We start from the raw sequence: 17,500 nt of genomic DNA, 5'->3' as shown, positions 1-17,500 counted from the left end.
CATCTGATCCAGCCAGCCAGCCAGCTATCCATCCATCCATCCATCCATCCATCCATCCATCCATCCATCTGATCCAGCCAGCCAGCCAGCCAGCTATCCATCCATCCATCCATCCATCCATCCATCCATCCATCTGATCCAGGCAGCCAGCCAGCCAGCCATCTGATCCAGCCAGCTATCCATCCATCTATCCATCCATCCATCCATCCATCCATTTATCCATCCATCTATCCATCCATCCATCCATCTAATCATCCATCCATCCATCCATCCATCTATCCATCCATCCATTTATCCATCCATCTATCCATCCATCCATCTATCCATTAAAAACAGATTGTTCTGTTTCGTTCCAGTCAGCAAAGTTGAAGAGTTTCGTCTTCTGTGCATCACGTTTGTTAAATTTATCAATATACTAGAAGCAGCAGCAGTGAGCTCCAGGTATACTATATTATACTATATACAACTATATTAAATTACACCAATGCTGAGTAAATTGTCCAATCGTACAGTTAAACCGTGACACTATAATAACAGTACTAGAATGTTTTAGCTCTCAGTAGTCACAGCCTGGCTTGGTGTAGCATGAAGCGTTGTTAAGATCTATTACTAATAAATCGCTCATATGCAGAGTGAACAAATGACACTAGATATCGTATGGCCAGTTTATATGGCCAGTTCATTTTGGGCCAGTTTATATGGTGGTCCAGATACCAGTCAATCCCCTGCAGACAACACCGCATCGCCTCCTCCCCCAAACATGGGCTCCAGGGTAAGCCCTTAAAGTCCAAACCGATGTTCGTTTAGCAGAGTTTGCCTTTTCTTTTTTACATGTTTCATAGTGGTATTTCAAGAGGATCACTGAGAGCATACTGAAAGCATTAAGCTCCAGGCTGCATAGCCTTCATAGCAATGAGAGTCATGGAAGTCCATGACAAGATCTGAATTCACAAATGAGTATGAAGGATCTCAAATAAATCAGCTGTAATAATAACGATCCTGGACATAACTATGTTGCCTTCCATTCAAGAGACTATCCCAGTTATTCAAGAGCCCTTAATCCAATAGAGTAGCGATCAACAGTCTACGATCTACGTCTTTAAACCATGTGATTTCTAGTTCTGCTGAAAATCCAGTGAAACCTTATTATCAGCTTAATTATCATTATGGAACGATCCACGCTTATTAATGTGACTGTGACGTCAACTTGGAAAAAAAAAAAAGTTGAAATGCAATGATAATGACCACTAGAGGGTTCTCGTGGTTCTGATTAGCCTTTACATTACATTAGCGCCTAGCTATGATCACATCAGGAAGAGAATGAATCGTGGCTCTTTTGTTAAACAGTCAGTGCAAATTGATACAATAATGTCAGTGTGCCGTGCATCGGTAATCTTCCTCTGTGAAGTCGGTTTCGAAGCAAGAACGAGCAGCACCGAGGGTTAACGCTCAGATCACGGCACAAGGGATGCTCGGAAATGTCAAGGTGTGATTTTCAAATTGATTCCCGTTACAATAGGGACGCCGGAGTGTGTGCTCAAGTGAGAAAGACGTTCGGGTAATTGATTGGAATACTGGATGATCAAAAAAGGCTAATGTTTTCTGTAAAATTCTATACACCGTACCATCGCAAGCCATGCATTTAAAAAATGTTAAAGCCTAGTAAAAAATTATAAATAAATAAATAAAAATAAAGAAAATTAATAAATAAATCAATAAACAAATAAATAAATAAATAATGGTTTGACCAGTATGTTTCAAGTTATTACTGGTTAACCAAAGTGGTGACCTTGGATTAGAACACAACCACACACACACACACACACACACACACACACAAAGCAGCTGGCAGTACAAAGCACTACAAAACCTCTAACTCTCTCTTTGAAGAGCTATTGAAGTGTTGGAGGTATAAAGTGGAAGCCCCAGAGATTCGACTCCTGTGTGTGTTGCTGAAATCAATATGAGTGCTTCATGCAGCAATGATAGGAGCCACAAACACAGTGCTAAGCTTTAACTGCTCTCCACTAAAGGCCAGTGCCATTGTTTATGGCGCTCTTTACTGAAAGTTATGTGGCTACACAAGAGCAAAAGAATTAAGTGGGTTGCTGGGGGCACGAGGGGAGCGTATGAAGGATGGAGATGAAGTGTATATCATGAAGACAAATTAGTCGCCGGAATGGAGGAGGAAGAACAGAACAGGGTGTTTTGCGCTGCCTTATCTCAAATGTTCCTGACAAATGCAGGCATGTGCTGCCAACTGGCAGCTGTAGGAGTGATGGAGAAAAATATAGTACGTTGCGTCAGCTCCTACCCGAGTAATCATCTCAGTCCACTGAGAGCTGCAGTTTCTACAGGTATTCATTTCAGCCCTGAACAATAACAGCTGAATTCACTAATGAGCTCAAACCCTTAACAAAGAAAGGAACCTAATTAGATCTTATCAGGCATACACTTAGACTAGCGATGTACATTTTAATGTAATGTATTATATTCAACAGCTTCAGTATTCTGCTACTGAGTGAAAGAGTATTCGAGTACATCATCCTATAATCGCTCCGTGTGGGAGCGTGTGCTTCTTGTGTCCTTAATACTCAATAAAAAGTCAATAAAGCTGTTGTTTCTTGAGCTAGCGCACTTATTCCTAACAGCGGTACAACACGTTATTCAAGGTTTGCCTTATTTAACATTTACTCGATGCTGTGTTGTAAGAATAAGAGATGAACTGAGGCACCACGGCGATATGCTGAAGTGATATCAGATCAGATTTGACATTTTCCAATTCTAAACACTGACATACTTTATGTAGGGAACAACTGCGATCATGACTGATAACACCCTGATATAATAATATCTGGTCCTGCAAGTATTCACCAGTCTTAACGCATGTGGCTACAGTACGTCTTAAGTGACGTTTCCGCTAACTTTTAACACAAAGGTGATCATGTATAGGGGGCACGTTAGCTTAGTGGTTAGCACGTTTGCCTCACACCTCCAGGGTTGGGGGTTCGATTCCCGCCTCCGCCTTGTGTGTGTGGAGTTTGCATGTTCTCCCCGTGCCTCAGGGTTTCCTCCGGGTACTCCGGTTTCCTCCCCCGGTCCAAAGACATGCATGGTAGGTTGATTGGCATCTCTGGAAAATTGTCCGTAGTGTGTGAGTGCGTGAGTGAATGAGAGTGTGTGTGTGTGCCCTGTGATGGGTTGGCACTCCGTCCAGGGTGTATCCTGCCTTGATGCCCGATGACGCCTGAGATAGGCACAGGCTCCCCGTGACCCGAGGTAGTTCGGATAAGCGGTAGAAAATGAATGAGTGAGTGAGTGAGTGAGTGAGTGAGTGAGTGAGTGATCATGTGTGTAATGCATGAAATTAGAACTTGATATCAGAAGGTTCTTTTGGTAAGGATTTGGCCAAGAATAAATGGCCCCTATACATGAAGCTAATTAAAAAAGAAATGAATGAAAAAAAAACAATGAATTCTGGCACTACTTCTAGAAGATTTAAAGTTTTGTTGTTGGGTATTGGAGAATTTTTGGGTTGTCGTAACAATCCCTTACACTCCGACTCTTATAGCCTAGCTCTTTTAACCCTAGTCACAGTTTTCTCCATCTACGCGTATAGTGTATGAACGTTCAAAATTAATAAGAGATATTTTGGCATATGAAGACTCTTTGTTCCTCTTCTCTCTTTATTCTCACTGCCTCCGACTTTCTGACAAGCCTCTTTCTCTATCTTTCTTTCCCTCTGTCTGACTCTAAATTGTTTCCTTTCCCCTTGCGTCTCTCTTTTTCAGTCTCTCCATCCATCTTCTCGGCGCTGTCTCTATATTTGCCTCACTCTATCTATACATTTCTATAATACTTGCTCTCTATGCATCTCCGTCTCATCATCCTCCCACGGCTGGACCGATACAGGCCTAGCCGGCATCATTTATGCACTCTTATTGGTGCCGTTCTGTCTCAAAGTGGATTAGCCGGGCTTTCATCCGCTTTCAATGCTGCTGGTGACAAGCAGTTGCGTGGAGGCCCGATTAATGTGTGAGGAAGAGGATGGAAATGACCATGCTCGAGAGTGCTACGCCACTCCAATCGCCACTCCAAACTCTACAGTGCGTGGGACTGATTAGAAGGATTCAGAGAGTCAATCGCCCTATTAAACTTTTCAAAAAAAATTTAAGGCTAGGATTTAAGTAAAAAAGGTTAAGGCCTGATCCTAGCTTAGTCCCAAAGCATAGCTGCTCAGACTGAATGTGAGAACTGAAGCGCTGGTGGAGTGAAACATCACATCAATTCAGTTTCATGACCAAAAGAAAGAAGAATATTTTTCCACCTTCACTCAGCTGCTTGCTCTTTATAATGGAGTTGATCAGTGCTATAAAAGTAGTTACAGTGGTGTGACATAAAGCATTCATATCTGCGTCATGCGATCACTAATGATGTGAATCCTGACGATGTCAAAGCTATCCGTGTCCGAAAGGTCAAAAAAGCTCAATTTTAAGGATGTGCTCTCTGGGTTCTTGTCAATCACTAGCTAATCACGCACGACTTTGCACTCGTCTATGCAGAAGAGGGCAGATGGCCATTTCTACCAGATGTGTAGTGAAGTGAAGTGACGTGACGTGACATACGGCTAAGTACGGTGGCCCATACTCAGAATTTGTTCTCTGCATTTAACCCATCCAAAGTGCACACACACACCGTGAACACACACCCGGAGCAGTGGGCAGCCATTTATGCTGCGGTGCCCGGGGAGCAGTTGGGGGGTTCGGCGCCTTGCTCAAGGGCACCTCAGTCGTGGCCGGCCCGAGACTCGAACCCACAACCTTAGGGTTAGGAGTCAGACTCTCTAACCATTAGGCCACGATCTGTGACATATCTGCAGCCGGTTAGCTTCGCACGTCTCAGAGGAAACATCGGTTAATTTACGTGATCATTTTTTAACATGCATTATTAAATCTAATAGATCAGTTGTATTGTACATAAAATACAACTTTAAACTTTTAGGTCAAGTTGTATATAAATCTTTATACAAGGTTCGGTGCAATTTATATCACAGTCTACAAATCACTCTGCAAAATGTTTGTGACATCATATCATATATTGCGGGAAAAAATAAATAAATAAAAGAAACCTAAAGAGAAAAAAAAAAGACTAAAACCTAACAATACTAAAACTAACAATAGTAGAAATGATGTTTTAGTGCTGAATGAGGTGTCTGGCTGATTATTATTCACACGTCACTCGTTTAAAGTTTGCATTGATTTACCAATTCAGAGGCTGAAGGGCAAAACCTCACTCCAGTGAAAAACGCACATCCTTTTAATTAATTCCATTCCTAACCATTTTCTGCACACTGACCACTGACCTGATACTTCAACCTCCTGATTATTATTAATACAATTCCCAAGACTATAACGTACGACCGGTTTTCTAAACGCTAACAAAGCGATCTATGTCTAGCTATTTTTATCTCAAGCTTGATATACAGCAACAACTTTTTTTTTTTTCCGTTGAATGTGACCCCACTGCAGCTAATGGCAGAGGAAATGATGTTTCACGGCTGCTGCATCATAACAAAGTTTTGTTCCTGTGTTGTAACATGAGTATGTTTGCTTCTCGTCCCTGCTGGAGCCAATTATAATCGACGCCATGCTGTGCTGGACAAGAGCATGTAGGTGTGTAGTCGTGGGGCGGATGAATGTCTTCGATGACCCTATGTTAAGAAAAAAACGTTTTTTTTTTTTTTCAATCTATCTAACTTGCATATAAACATCCTCATCACCATTCTTTAAAGAAACTAGATAATGAAAAAGTCTTTTTTTTTTGAGACTGCCCTCTGAATGGTGGATAAGGGACGGCTTAGAAACGAAAACAATTGGGCATTGTGTTGTATTTTAGGACTGAGGTGGATTTTAATCAGCACTGTCTGTAGTACATCCTACACAAATTCTGTTCCGCTCTCTGTCTTTAATCTCTCCGCATCAAACACACACACACACACACACACACACACACACAAACATAACTGGCCTGAACTGATGTGTGTTGCTCCCCTGCTCTTCCGAGTTTTATCTACAGTAGGTGTTAACTTAATGTTAGTCGGAATGAGTCAGCCTTAAATTGGTTACGTGTAGCTTTTACACGTGGGAAGGATTTTCAATTCATTTTATTTTCCCTAGAGTGTTTTCTGTGAACAGAAAATAATGACCTTGAAATGTTTATTTATTTATTTATTTATTTTTTCAACCCTGATGAATCTGTGGTGCGCATTATCATACACCGTGGCTACAGATAACGTCTGATCAATATGTTCACAACAAACTGGAGGACACAGTGGCAACTTTACTATCTGTCTGCGGTTTGAGAAAGAAATCTATAAGCATCAACAGGGAAGGAAATTCGAAACTCTTAATGCCTAGACAGACCGTACGGATCGGAAAAGTAGTCATTGAGTGCAAAGTTGCGGTCGACCTATTTTTACGTTGATATGGAAATCTGAGTGGATTCAGCAACCAAGCGGAATTTCTGCAAGTCTGCAAATTATGCAAGACTTCTGAGACGTGATGATGTCTTTCAGATAAAGTCTAGGCTAAAATCTGCCGCAGGTTACAAAGGCTCATTGCGTAAAATATGATAACGGATTTATTTTAAACAGTCCGAGCCGATCCGATAAAAGCTCCCAAATTTCAGACTAGCTCTGATACTAAAATAAACACATCCTAGCATAATTTGGTGAATTCCTTCATATTTAGATTTAGTCTTATGTGTATCTTTGATTCGTAAAATACAAGTACGATCTTGCACAAATATTTCGTTCTTTTCCAATGAGTTGAAACATTCGTGTGTACCTCGTACAGTACGACTGATTTTACAGAATAACTTGTGTACGCTTGCGATGTTGGAATGCTGAAGAAACAAACCGTACACTGTTCATGACTGGCATGTTAGAGCGTCATCTTTTCCCGGTTCTCATGATACGCTTTCAGAAATAAAGCCTCCTCACTGTACGTCTCATTGTTGCACCGGTAGTACCATCAATCGAGCTGTGATTTTAGCATCTTATAGGCTTGGAAGGTGCACGTGATGCTTTCACAGTACCAAAGAGGTCTTGGAGTTCAACGAGGGTAAAACTCCCTCGAAAGATCCGTACCACCCCAGCAACAAGGAAAAGTACAGTTTTCTCTCTCTCTCTCTCTCTTTCTTTCTCTCTCACACACACACACACACACACACACACACGTTCTTTATTACATGTACTGGCTGAACTAGAAGCCTTCCATATCTGCTTCATCCAAACAGTTTGATGTTATGAGGCAACACTTCCCTGTGGATTTATACAGCATAAACTCATGATATAACATGAAGATATTCTTCCAGCGTGTAGATTTCGAGTATGCAGTATTACATAATAATAAATAATATACTGTAGTATGAGATATATGTGTAGCAAAGAAGGAATAACATATAATCTTATATATATATATACAAGATATATACAATACCATCACTGGACTGGAAGGTAACGCACCTTGGTTGGGATGCTCGGGCTCCGTTAACGTTAGTCCCATTAACGCAAAACTGAGGTAAATTCTTAGTTGAAAAGTCATTTTTTAAGTATCCAGTACAGCCAGGATCCTGTGTGGAAAGAAACAGATTACCAATCGTGGTTATAAAATCCTTAAACTACTTTAAATCGTTAGAAATCGCCGATGGACCGCAGCTAAGCGGCTCAAACACCAATCCATAGCTCGGTACATGAAAGATAAACTTGTCCTGTATGGATTTTATCCAAGGAATCAGACTCTTTAACGTCTTCTTCTTCTTCTTCTTCTTCTTCTTCTTCTGCTTCTTTTTCTTCTTTTTAAATGTGTATATAGACAGATATATAGATATAGATATAAAGGAGATCCTCAGGACATCGCCACAGTGTGTATGTGGTGTGCGCGCGCGCGCGTGTCTCTTTCTGTCAGAGTCCTGTCAAGATCCCGCCTTTTTTTTTTTTGTTGTTGTTTTTTACCTCACGCGCACATCCTAGACGTCTTGAGGGTGCGCGAGGGTTTTTTTTTTTTTTTTTTTGGCGCCAAAACTCTCCGCGAAAGCAGACGTCGGGGACGTCGGTGCTCTGTTCCAGGCGTCGAGTGCACTGTGGCACGGCTCGAATACCGTCGTTCAGTCTTCACAATCGAGGACGAGGAAGTAGAAGTAGAATTAAAAGCACTGTTTGTGCACGGATCCTCTTTTTCACCCCTTTTACCGCGGCGCGCGCGCGGGTCTCCGGCACTAGAGGGTGTCCGCGCGCTCACGCGAGTAAGCTGAGGCGCGCGAACGAGTGAATGAGCTTCTCTCCATGGTGCTGAAAGCAGGTTCTGCTAATGCGGAAAACACTGTCCCCTCAGGTGTGGTGCCTTCTCATTAGCTGGTTTTCTAGTCAATAAAAAAAGAGGGACTCGAACTGAAACACGCACAACACGACTGTCATGACTGAGTAGTGAATTCATACGAACACTGAGGCGAATTTTATTGGAGAATATTTATTTTATTGAAATTTTATTGGAGGTGGACGATTGGTGGATGGCAGGTTTACTATTCTCTCACCCCCAAACAAACAAACAAACAAACAAACAAACAAACAAATCCACCATTCTGCAAAAATACACTTCTTTAATTCTGTAAAAATACACATATATTTTTTAGATATAGTTTAAAATATATAGCTTATAGATATAGATATAGCTTAGCATCAATTGATGTATCATTACAACAAAAAACACAATTACATATGTCTGCTTATAACCATTCATAATATATACATTCTAACTTTTATGTTACCAGTGGAGATATATATATATATATATATATATATATATATATATATATATATATATATATATATATATATATATATATATATATATATATTATATATATATATATATATAATCAATTATACATATCTTATACAATCATATATATACACAAGCTGTCCCAAGCACCATGTTGGTTGTTCATTTGTTACTGGATGTTTGTCGACTTCCACTTATCAGATGGTCATCAGATTGTTAATAAGTTTGGTAACAGTGTCCTGTGTGATGTGCTTGGCATGTTTCTATCGCAGCCTTGCAACAACTTTCCGATCCATCTGCGAGAATAATTTTAATATGTACTTATATGTGCTTCTCAAAGGCTATCTAAAAATAGATTTATAGAATAAATATATAAACATATAAAACATTTTGGAAGACATTTTGCATACATGCATACAGAGTGTATGTGTGAGACTTTTGTGTCACCCTTTATATACTGTATCTTTTGCAAATTTCTGTCAAGGAGTAAAGTATTGGCCTGAGTCCCAGTCAATCTGGAACCAATTCTGGCAACACTGGGCATGAGGTAAGGACACTGGGTTGAAACACCAGTCTGTTTCAGTCCGCACAGTCATTCTCACCTAGGTGCAAATTAGCATAGCAAATCACTCTACCTGTATGTTTTTAGCATGTTTTTACTAGAATGACAGCGGAAGGATTTCCGTGTAACACATGGAAACTATGAACAGAAAGCAACCCAGAACCCTGGAGCTGTTAGGGGACAATGCTACTCACTGTACATAAGAGCTGTCCCAACTCTTATTTTTAATCAGTTTGTTGGTAGACTGGCTAAATGTTGACCGCAGTACGACACACAATTATATTAATCAGACGGATAACAGCTGTTATGCTCAGGTATCATTCTAGTACCAGGTTTTCCAGGTAAGAAACAATTTGTGTCTTTTGTTTAATAGATTAAACAGTTAAATACACACTATTACACAACTGTCAACAACATTAATATCTGAAAGCTAACTAGCATCGCATTCACAACCAGGTGTCCCAGTAGTCACAGTAATCTAAGCTATTTTGGTTTTAAAAAAACCAAAAAAAAAAAAAAAAAAAAAAAAATCTCTATATAAGTAAATTTGCTTTCATAGCAAAATGTCTGTAGTGGTTAGCACGTTCGCCTCACACCAGGGTTGGGGGTTCGATTCCCGCCTCCGCCTTGTGTGTGTGGAGTTTGCATGTTCTCCCCGTGGCTCGGGGGTTTCCTCCGGGTACTCTGGTTTCCTCCCCCGGTCCAAAGACATGCATGGTAGGTTGATTGGCATCTCTGGAAAATTGTCCGTAGTGTGTGATTGCGTGAGTGAATGAGAGTGTGTGTGTGCCCGATGACACCTGAGATAGGCACAGGCTCGAGGTAGTTCGGATAAGCAGTAGAAAATGAGTGAGTGAGAGCAAAAAGTCTGATAATAAATCCTCAGATGATGCTTCTGAGCATGTACAAACATATGACAAATATTTGTTAGGATCATATATTTGCTAACTAGCTAGCTATGCTAGCCTAATTATTGTTTGTTCAATTGGCTATTTTGTGTGTTCCCATAATTTCAACTAAAACTTACTGATTTACAACTTCAGTCATCTTTCACCAAAAATAGTAAGTCATAGCATTTAGTTTACTTACATCATAAGAAGTATAACGTGATAATCATTCGAAGACGACTGAGCCATATATTTTGTTAGCCATATATGTTGTTACTGCACATATCCTTCTGTAAATTTCAGTAAATCTGTATATTATGTTTATAGTACACACACATCTGTAAATCACTTCCATATTACCACTTTATTTAACTTATTTAACTGTTGTAAACACTGTATACCCTGCACTTGCTGATATTGCACTCCGGTTAGACCTAAACTGCATTTCATTGCCTTGTACTTGTACATGTGTAATGACAATAAAGTTGAATCTAATCTAATCTAATCTAATCTAAAAAGTAGGAAGGTGGTTTAACAAGGGGGAATGGGTTCTGGAAAGGGATGGCAATTTCCAAACCTTTTTAGCAAAGGAGAAAGTAATTTTTAAGAAATAAAAACACTAAAAAAAAAAAAAGAGAAAAAACAATCAAAATTAGTGGTAGAAAGGCAAATTGCTATGGTATTATTTGTAGCATTCGTTTGAACCCTGATAATAGAGTACTTTATGAAAGATAAAATAGCGACAAGGCATTTTTGTGTGAATGTGAGGATATTTTTGGATGTGTACTTGATAGGTAAAGCTCGTCAATGTGAGAAAGCTTTGTGCGAATGAGATGAGTAAAGTCTGGCATGCATCCTGTTTGTCCTTTCAATCTGGTAAATGCTAGAGGCTTCATCTGTTCAGGCTGTGAAAGATTTATTTATTCAGGAGTTGCTTCCATCATTTGCCTTGCATTAGTTCCTTACTTTCAAACGTCTGTTCGTTTGCTATTCTACTATCACCAAGTTTGCAGGAAACAAACACTAACCTTACTGGTGTACAGTCAAACTTGGCACATACCTGACTGTCCTTGAGAAAGTCCATAATACAGATGGTTATGCCCAATATAGCTTCCCTAAATGCCATCTAATGATCTCTGGGTATGAAAATACCACTACCCACACAAACAAGTCAACACTTTCACACTTAGACTACTGCATGCAGGACAGCATATTTATATGCGGACGTTTGAAAGGTCATTTGATGCTATCATGCATGCCAGATCTGCCGCATGTAATTTATCGATTGACTGAAAGCCGGGAGTTTTGAAGGAAAGCAAGTCTTTAATGCAGAAGCCGGCTTCCAGTCTGTGCCGTTTCTTGAATCGGGTTATGCTGGCTAAGCAGCTGTAATGCGTCTGCATTAGAGGACATTGGATATGCAGGGAGCTAAACGGACATAGCAAGGGAGAATAAAAAAATATTCTGCATATATTTTTATTTTTCAATTCATCATCATCTCATCTGTTTGCAAATTTCATGTGAATAGCACCAGGGACTGGTCTGTGTACTGGTCTCATATCACAGTTTTGTGCAGGCATCATCATTAAAAAGTGCTGATTGTTATTGGGTACTTTCTTTTTTTTTTTTTTCCCCATTGTTTCACGTTACTCATTTGTTCTCTAATGATTTGGAAATGTTAACTCCCTAAATCATACAGCCAGGAAAAAAAAAGCATGCACTTACCCCCAGCTACCCCCAGGCTGTGGTTCCATTGGTTCTTTCATCAGCTCACTTAGTCTTTTGGCTCCTTCACCAGCGTTGAGATTGGATTTACCTGGATCAGCATTTCAAAACACTTTCAAGCCAAGTTCCATTTCTAAAAAGCATTTCAAAGATTGGAGATGAAGGATGAATTCCAGCCATCCATTAAGTAAAGAATAAAACCTGACTGCTTATGGATGCTTTAACGTAATTGATAAAACTTGTTTCACAAACGTTCCACAATATTAAACACACTACTTTGGCAACATTGATAAAACAATAAAACCTACAATTTTTTTATTCTTATTTATGTTATTATTTAATAACTAAGGGTTTTATTCTTTTTAAGCGGTTTCCCAAGATAATTAATAACGACTCATCTCACATCTCACTACATTTAAAATTATTCCTAACTTTCCAAATAAGATATAAAATGACCGACTATCCAGTTGCTAATTATTTTCAGTTCAATTCAATTCAATTTTATTTGTATATCTCTTTTAACAATGGATACTGTCACAATGCAGCTTTACAAAAAACACTGTATATAAATTCATTCATTCATTCATTCATTCATTCATTCATTCATTCATTCATTCACTCACTCACTCATTTTCTACCGCTTATCCGAACTACCTCGGGTCACGGGGAGCCTGTGCCTATCTCAGGGCACACACACACTCTCATTCACTCACACACTCACACACTACGGACAATTTTCCAGAGATGCCAATCAACCTACCATGCATGTCTTTGGACCGGGGGAGGAAACCAGAGTACCCGGAGGAAACCCCCGAGGCACGGGGAGAACATGCAAACTCCACACACACAAGGTGGTGGCGGGAATTGATCCCCCAACCCTGGAGGTGTGAGGCCACCGTGCCCCCTTGTATATAAATTCAAGATATATATTTTGAATGTATAAATGTATTTTTTAATGAGTAATCCAGAGGTGACGGTGGGAAGCAAAAACTCACCGAGACGACGTGAGGAAGTAACCTCGAGTTTCCAAAAGGAAGTCGTCTTCATGTTGGTGACCGGAGAGTGTGATTATATATAACTTCCCTTCTATAACCGTGCACTATATGGACAAAAAATCAAGTGTGATTGTGTAATTCATTTTGAAATTCATTCTAATCTAGACTAGTAACATAAAGTCTATTTTGTCTAAAAAGTTCTAAAAATGGAGACGGTTTGTATGCATTTCGTTCCAAAGCAATCGTCATGGTTTCCATTCGATACCATCCACAGTAACCTGATGTCTCTTCAGACTGGCCATGTGTATGCAACATTTTTTTTTTAATGTTTATAGTACAGGATATGAATTACTACAGTCCACCTCAGCATTGTGTTATTTATGCACAATGAAACAAGTGATATTAACATTCACTGATAAACTGCCTCCAGTGTACACGGTGTAGTGACAGGCTATGACATATACGGCAGGTGTTAATTTAATGCTTGTGATTTCGCAGTGCCAGAAAAGACACAATTTATATGACATTTTCTTTCAGCACAGAATCAGTAAAGATGACCAGCCAAAGGACAGCTTGCAAACTCGTAAAAATATGCATTGGGAAAAAAAAAATCTGTATTCTCAGAATAACTGACAAGAAAACATTGGCGGCAAAAAAAATTTCTTAAGCGTGGCCTGGGCACATTTACGTCCGTGTCTACGACAACACGGCCCACTTAAAAAATATTTAAAAAGCCATAATTTATGTTTTTTTTATACTTTAATGGAAGTCATAGCTATCAAACTCTAAAGTACATTTGAAATAATGAATAATTAAAAAAAAAAAACCAAAAACAAAACAGAGTGTTCAAAGAACTCTATCTGGCTTTCACTTTACTCAAGGATCAATCGTCTATGAAGCTGTCAGCGTCAGTAGCTGATAATGTGCTTGTACTGCCTGCCTCTTATATCCTGCCACTGTTTTCATCCACAGACAAATGATCAAAGCCTTTCGTCCCTCTTTGCTGTGTGCCTCCATTAAGGCTGGTCTCCATTATGCGGAGACTTCTTTCTTTTATTAATATAAAAAAAAAATACATTTTGATATCCAAATTTTAAAATGATAGAAAGCATGTTTGTCATTTGATGTTTGTCCTGGGATTTTTTTTTATATATAAAGACAACACAATGCATTGCAGGCTGCACTAACTGGGGATCTGTTTGGTTTTCATTCATTTATTCATTCTGTGACCACATTATCCCAAAAAGTGTTAAGGTCCATTTCTATCCAGGAAGTATAATCTACCCTGGATGTATAATCTACCACCAGTTTATCCAGGCACACACCTACAGGCAAGTTTTCGAACCCAGTCCATCCTCTCTCAAGTTTTTAGACAGTGAAAGAAACCGGAGGATGTGGGTAGATCAGAAAAATGCTCAGAAGCTACAAAGCGGCAATGTGACTTGATGCACCAAAGCTTCCACCTTTATTAATTTATCTTAAAATTGGATAGTTTAGATTCATTCATTCATTCATCTTCTACCGCTTATCTGAACTACCTCGGGTCACGGGGAGCCTGTGCCTATCTCAGGCGTCATTGGGCATCAAGGCAGGATACACCCTGGACGGAGTGCCAACCCATCGCAGGGCACACACACACACACTCATTCACTCACACACTCACACACTACAAACAATTTTCCAGAGATGCCAATCAGCCTGCCATGCATGTCTTTGGACCGGGGGAGGAAACCGGAGTACCCGGAGGAAACCCCCGAGGCACGGGGAGAACATGCAATCTCCACACACACAATTGATTGGCATCTCTGGAAAATTGTCCGTAGTGTGTGATTGCGTGAGTGAATGAGTGTGTGTGTGCCCTGCGATGGGTTGGCACTCTGTCCAGGGTGTATCCTGCCTCGATGCCCGATGACGCCTGAGATAGGCACAGGCTCCCCGTGACCCGAGGTAGTTCGGATAAGCGGAAGAAGATGAATGAATGAATCTAGTTTTTGTTTTTGGATAAAATTTGCATTAGTTTCTTTGCACTTTGCTACAATAAATTCTTTGTGCACTTGGTCATACTGTAATTCTTATGTTCTGACAGACCCACACAACAGCTTCTCTATGTCCATTTCTCTACACTGAGGTAAGATAAGTTTGGTATTTGTTTCCAGCTCAATCACACACACACTAAGTCTGGGTCATTTACTAATGATTGGAACCAGCTTGCATTTGAGCAGGTGAAATCACCAAACTGTGTTGGTCTCAGGCCCTGTAGGAGCTGCTGTATACTGTGGGCCCCATTGTGAGTGTAATTACATCTGATTACCTTTTCTAAGTCTGCCTCCACATGCGCGTCTTCTCCCCTAATGAAGCGGCGTGAAATCGTTAAAAAGTAATTGTGCGCACTCGTCCTGGAGATAAGCCGACGCAGTGGGACAAAGCAATCCTGACACAAAGTAGATTTGCTGGCATGGGGATGCGTGCGACCCCCTCTGCGACTAATGGCCTGTGAACTTTAATCTGGCGCCTCGTGAGAGTAGGAGGAGGAAGCTTGCATACGCTTTGGCGACCTCGAATCCATGGAGGCGTAATGGGTGTTTAGAAATTTTAATGTTTTAGTATTTTTCTCTCAGCTTGTTGGGCATCTCTATGTCACTAATGTGGCTAAATGTTACTTTTTTACTTATAGGTATTCACGGTTTAAATATTGAATCCAGTCAATTGTAGGAAAGTAATGGAAATAGATTAGTGGTTTATTCTGCACATGATTAAGCATACACTTCATTATTAGGCATCAATGAAAATCATTTTAAACAGGACAATTCGGCATTCAGTGGTTACAAAAAAGCAGCGAAATACGTCAGTCAGTTCTATTGTATTATTTAAATAGTCTAAAAAGCTTCTATCATGTGGGATGATTTAATGAACTAAATATTATCTACTGTCTTCAACACATCCCTCATCTCACCCCAACTTCCTTTCAGTTTCAGTGCAATATCTTTACATTCAGAATCACACAGTGCACATCAGACCATATCACCGGCACAAGAAAGTCTCCATGTAATAAAACAACACCTCTGACCTATGAATAATAAATGTATTAATAATAATATGCCCAAGTTGTTGTGTCAATATTAATCTATAAGTATATAGTGCCGATGAACACTGAGTTCAAATGTGACATGATGGATATCGTCATGTAAAGACCCCCAGTGAGTAAATAATCCTAGAATCAGTTCGGTTTAGACTTGTAATGATGGACGTTCTTCAGCGTGTTGGAGAGCGCCACAGATCAGCACCATGGACAGAGATCTGAAGCGTTTCCTTCAATGTTTAGCTAAGTGCATGAAGGTTTGTATGTTAGATTTTTGCCCATTAAAAAAACAAAACAAACTAACAAAAGAAAAAAAAAACAGTCTGGCTAGTAAAGTTTTCACATGTTATTTATACTTATTTCAATTACAAATCTATGTGAGTTTTACTTGAAATGCATTCAAGTATGAAATGAATTGAAAGTTTACACTAATGTTGGTTAGCATTTTATTTTGAATAAGTTGAATCATGTTGTAATTAAAGGGGATTGTGACAGTTATCTTGCACCATCAGAGTTGTGAAATTTATCCCTGTCTATAACCTGTGTATTTAGTTTGCATGTTCTCCCTGTTCTTCAGGTTCTTCCCCAGTCAAAAGACACGCGCTGTCTGTAATGTCCATCCAGGGTGTCCACTGCCTTATGCCCCAAGTCCTTAGATTCCAGGTTCTCTGTGACCATAAGCACAAAAGAGAATGGATGGATGTATAGATGGATAGATTGAAAGATGGATAGATGGATAGTTGGATGGATAGATGTTGGATGGATGGATAGTTGGATGGATTGATGGATGGATTGATGTTTTAAATAAAATTCATCTGCATTGTGTTGAACATCAAATCATTTTCACTTTTGCTTGCAGACTCTTCTCACTTCCACAATAATGTGAAATATTTTCCCTTTTTCAAGTCACCAAAGTTCTTTGGGTTAAAAAAGGTCTCTAACTTCCTTTATGAAAATTTACTTTTCTTTGTATGGGTTTAGGGGGCACGGTGGCTTAGTGGTTAACACGTTCACCTCACACCTCCAGGGTTGGGAGTTCGAGTCCCGCCTCCACCTTGTGTGTGTGGAGTTTGCATGTTCTCCCCGTGCCTCAGGGGTTTCCTCTGGGTACTCCGGTTTCCTCCCCGGTCCAAAGACATACATGATAGGTTGATTGGCGTCTCTGGAAAATTGTCCGTAGTGTGTGATTGTGTGAGTGAATGAGAGTGTGTGTGTGTGCCCTGTGATGGGTTGGCACTCCGTCCAGGGTGTATCCTGTCTTGATGCCCAATGACGCCTGAGATAGGCACAGGCTCCCCGTGACCCGAGGTAGTTCGGATAAGCGGTAGAAGATGAATGTATGGGTTTAAATCTAATCTGATGGTTGACTCAGATTACAGCTCAGTGTGTGAGGCATGTTTGTATGTTCTATC

General features: G+C 39.9%; 1 protein-coding gene across 2 annotated transcripts in view; it reads right to left on the bottom strand.

The window, feature by feature from the left end:
- epha6 (eph receptor A6) overlaps window positions 1–17,500 on the bottom strand; it is a 160,862-nt gene that overhangs the window by 142,846 nt on the left and 516 nt on the right. Inside the window, exon 2 of one of the 2 annotated variants that reach the window (XM_060860667.1) lies at window positions 7,526–7,632. In XM_060860667.1, coding sequence (XP_060716650.1) covers window positions 7,526–7,604 — 79 coding nt within the window. In that variant the 5' untranslated portion in view covers window positions 7,605–7,632. Of the gene's footprint in view, window positions 1–7,525; window positions 7,905–17,500 lie in introns of those variants that run through there. The other variant, XM_060860666.1, reaches the window with a different exon arrangement.

Source organism: Tachysurus vachellii, chromosome 24 (genome assembly GCF_030014155.1).
Source record: "Tachysurus vachellii isolate PV-2020 chromosome 24, HZAU_Pvac_v1, whole genome shotgun sequence".
Classification (NCBI taxonomy): Eukaryota; Metazoa; Chordata; class Actinopteri; order Siluriformes; family Bagridae; genus Tachysurus; species Tachysurus vachellii.
The sequence above is the reverse complement of the archived record's forward strand: the minus strand, read 5'-3'. Positions and strand labels throughout refer to the sequence as shown.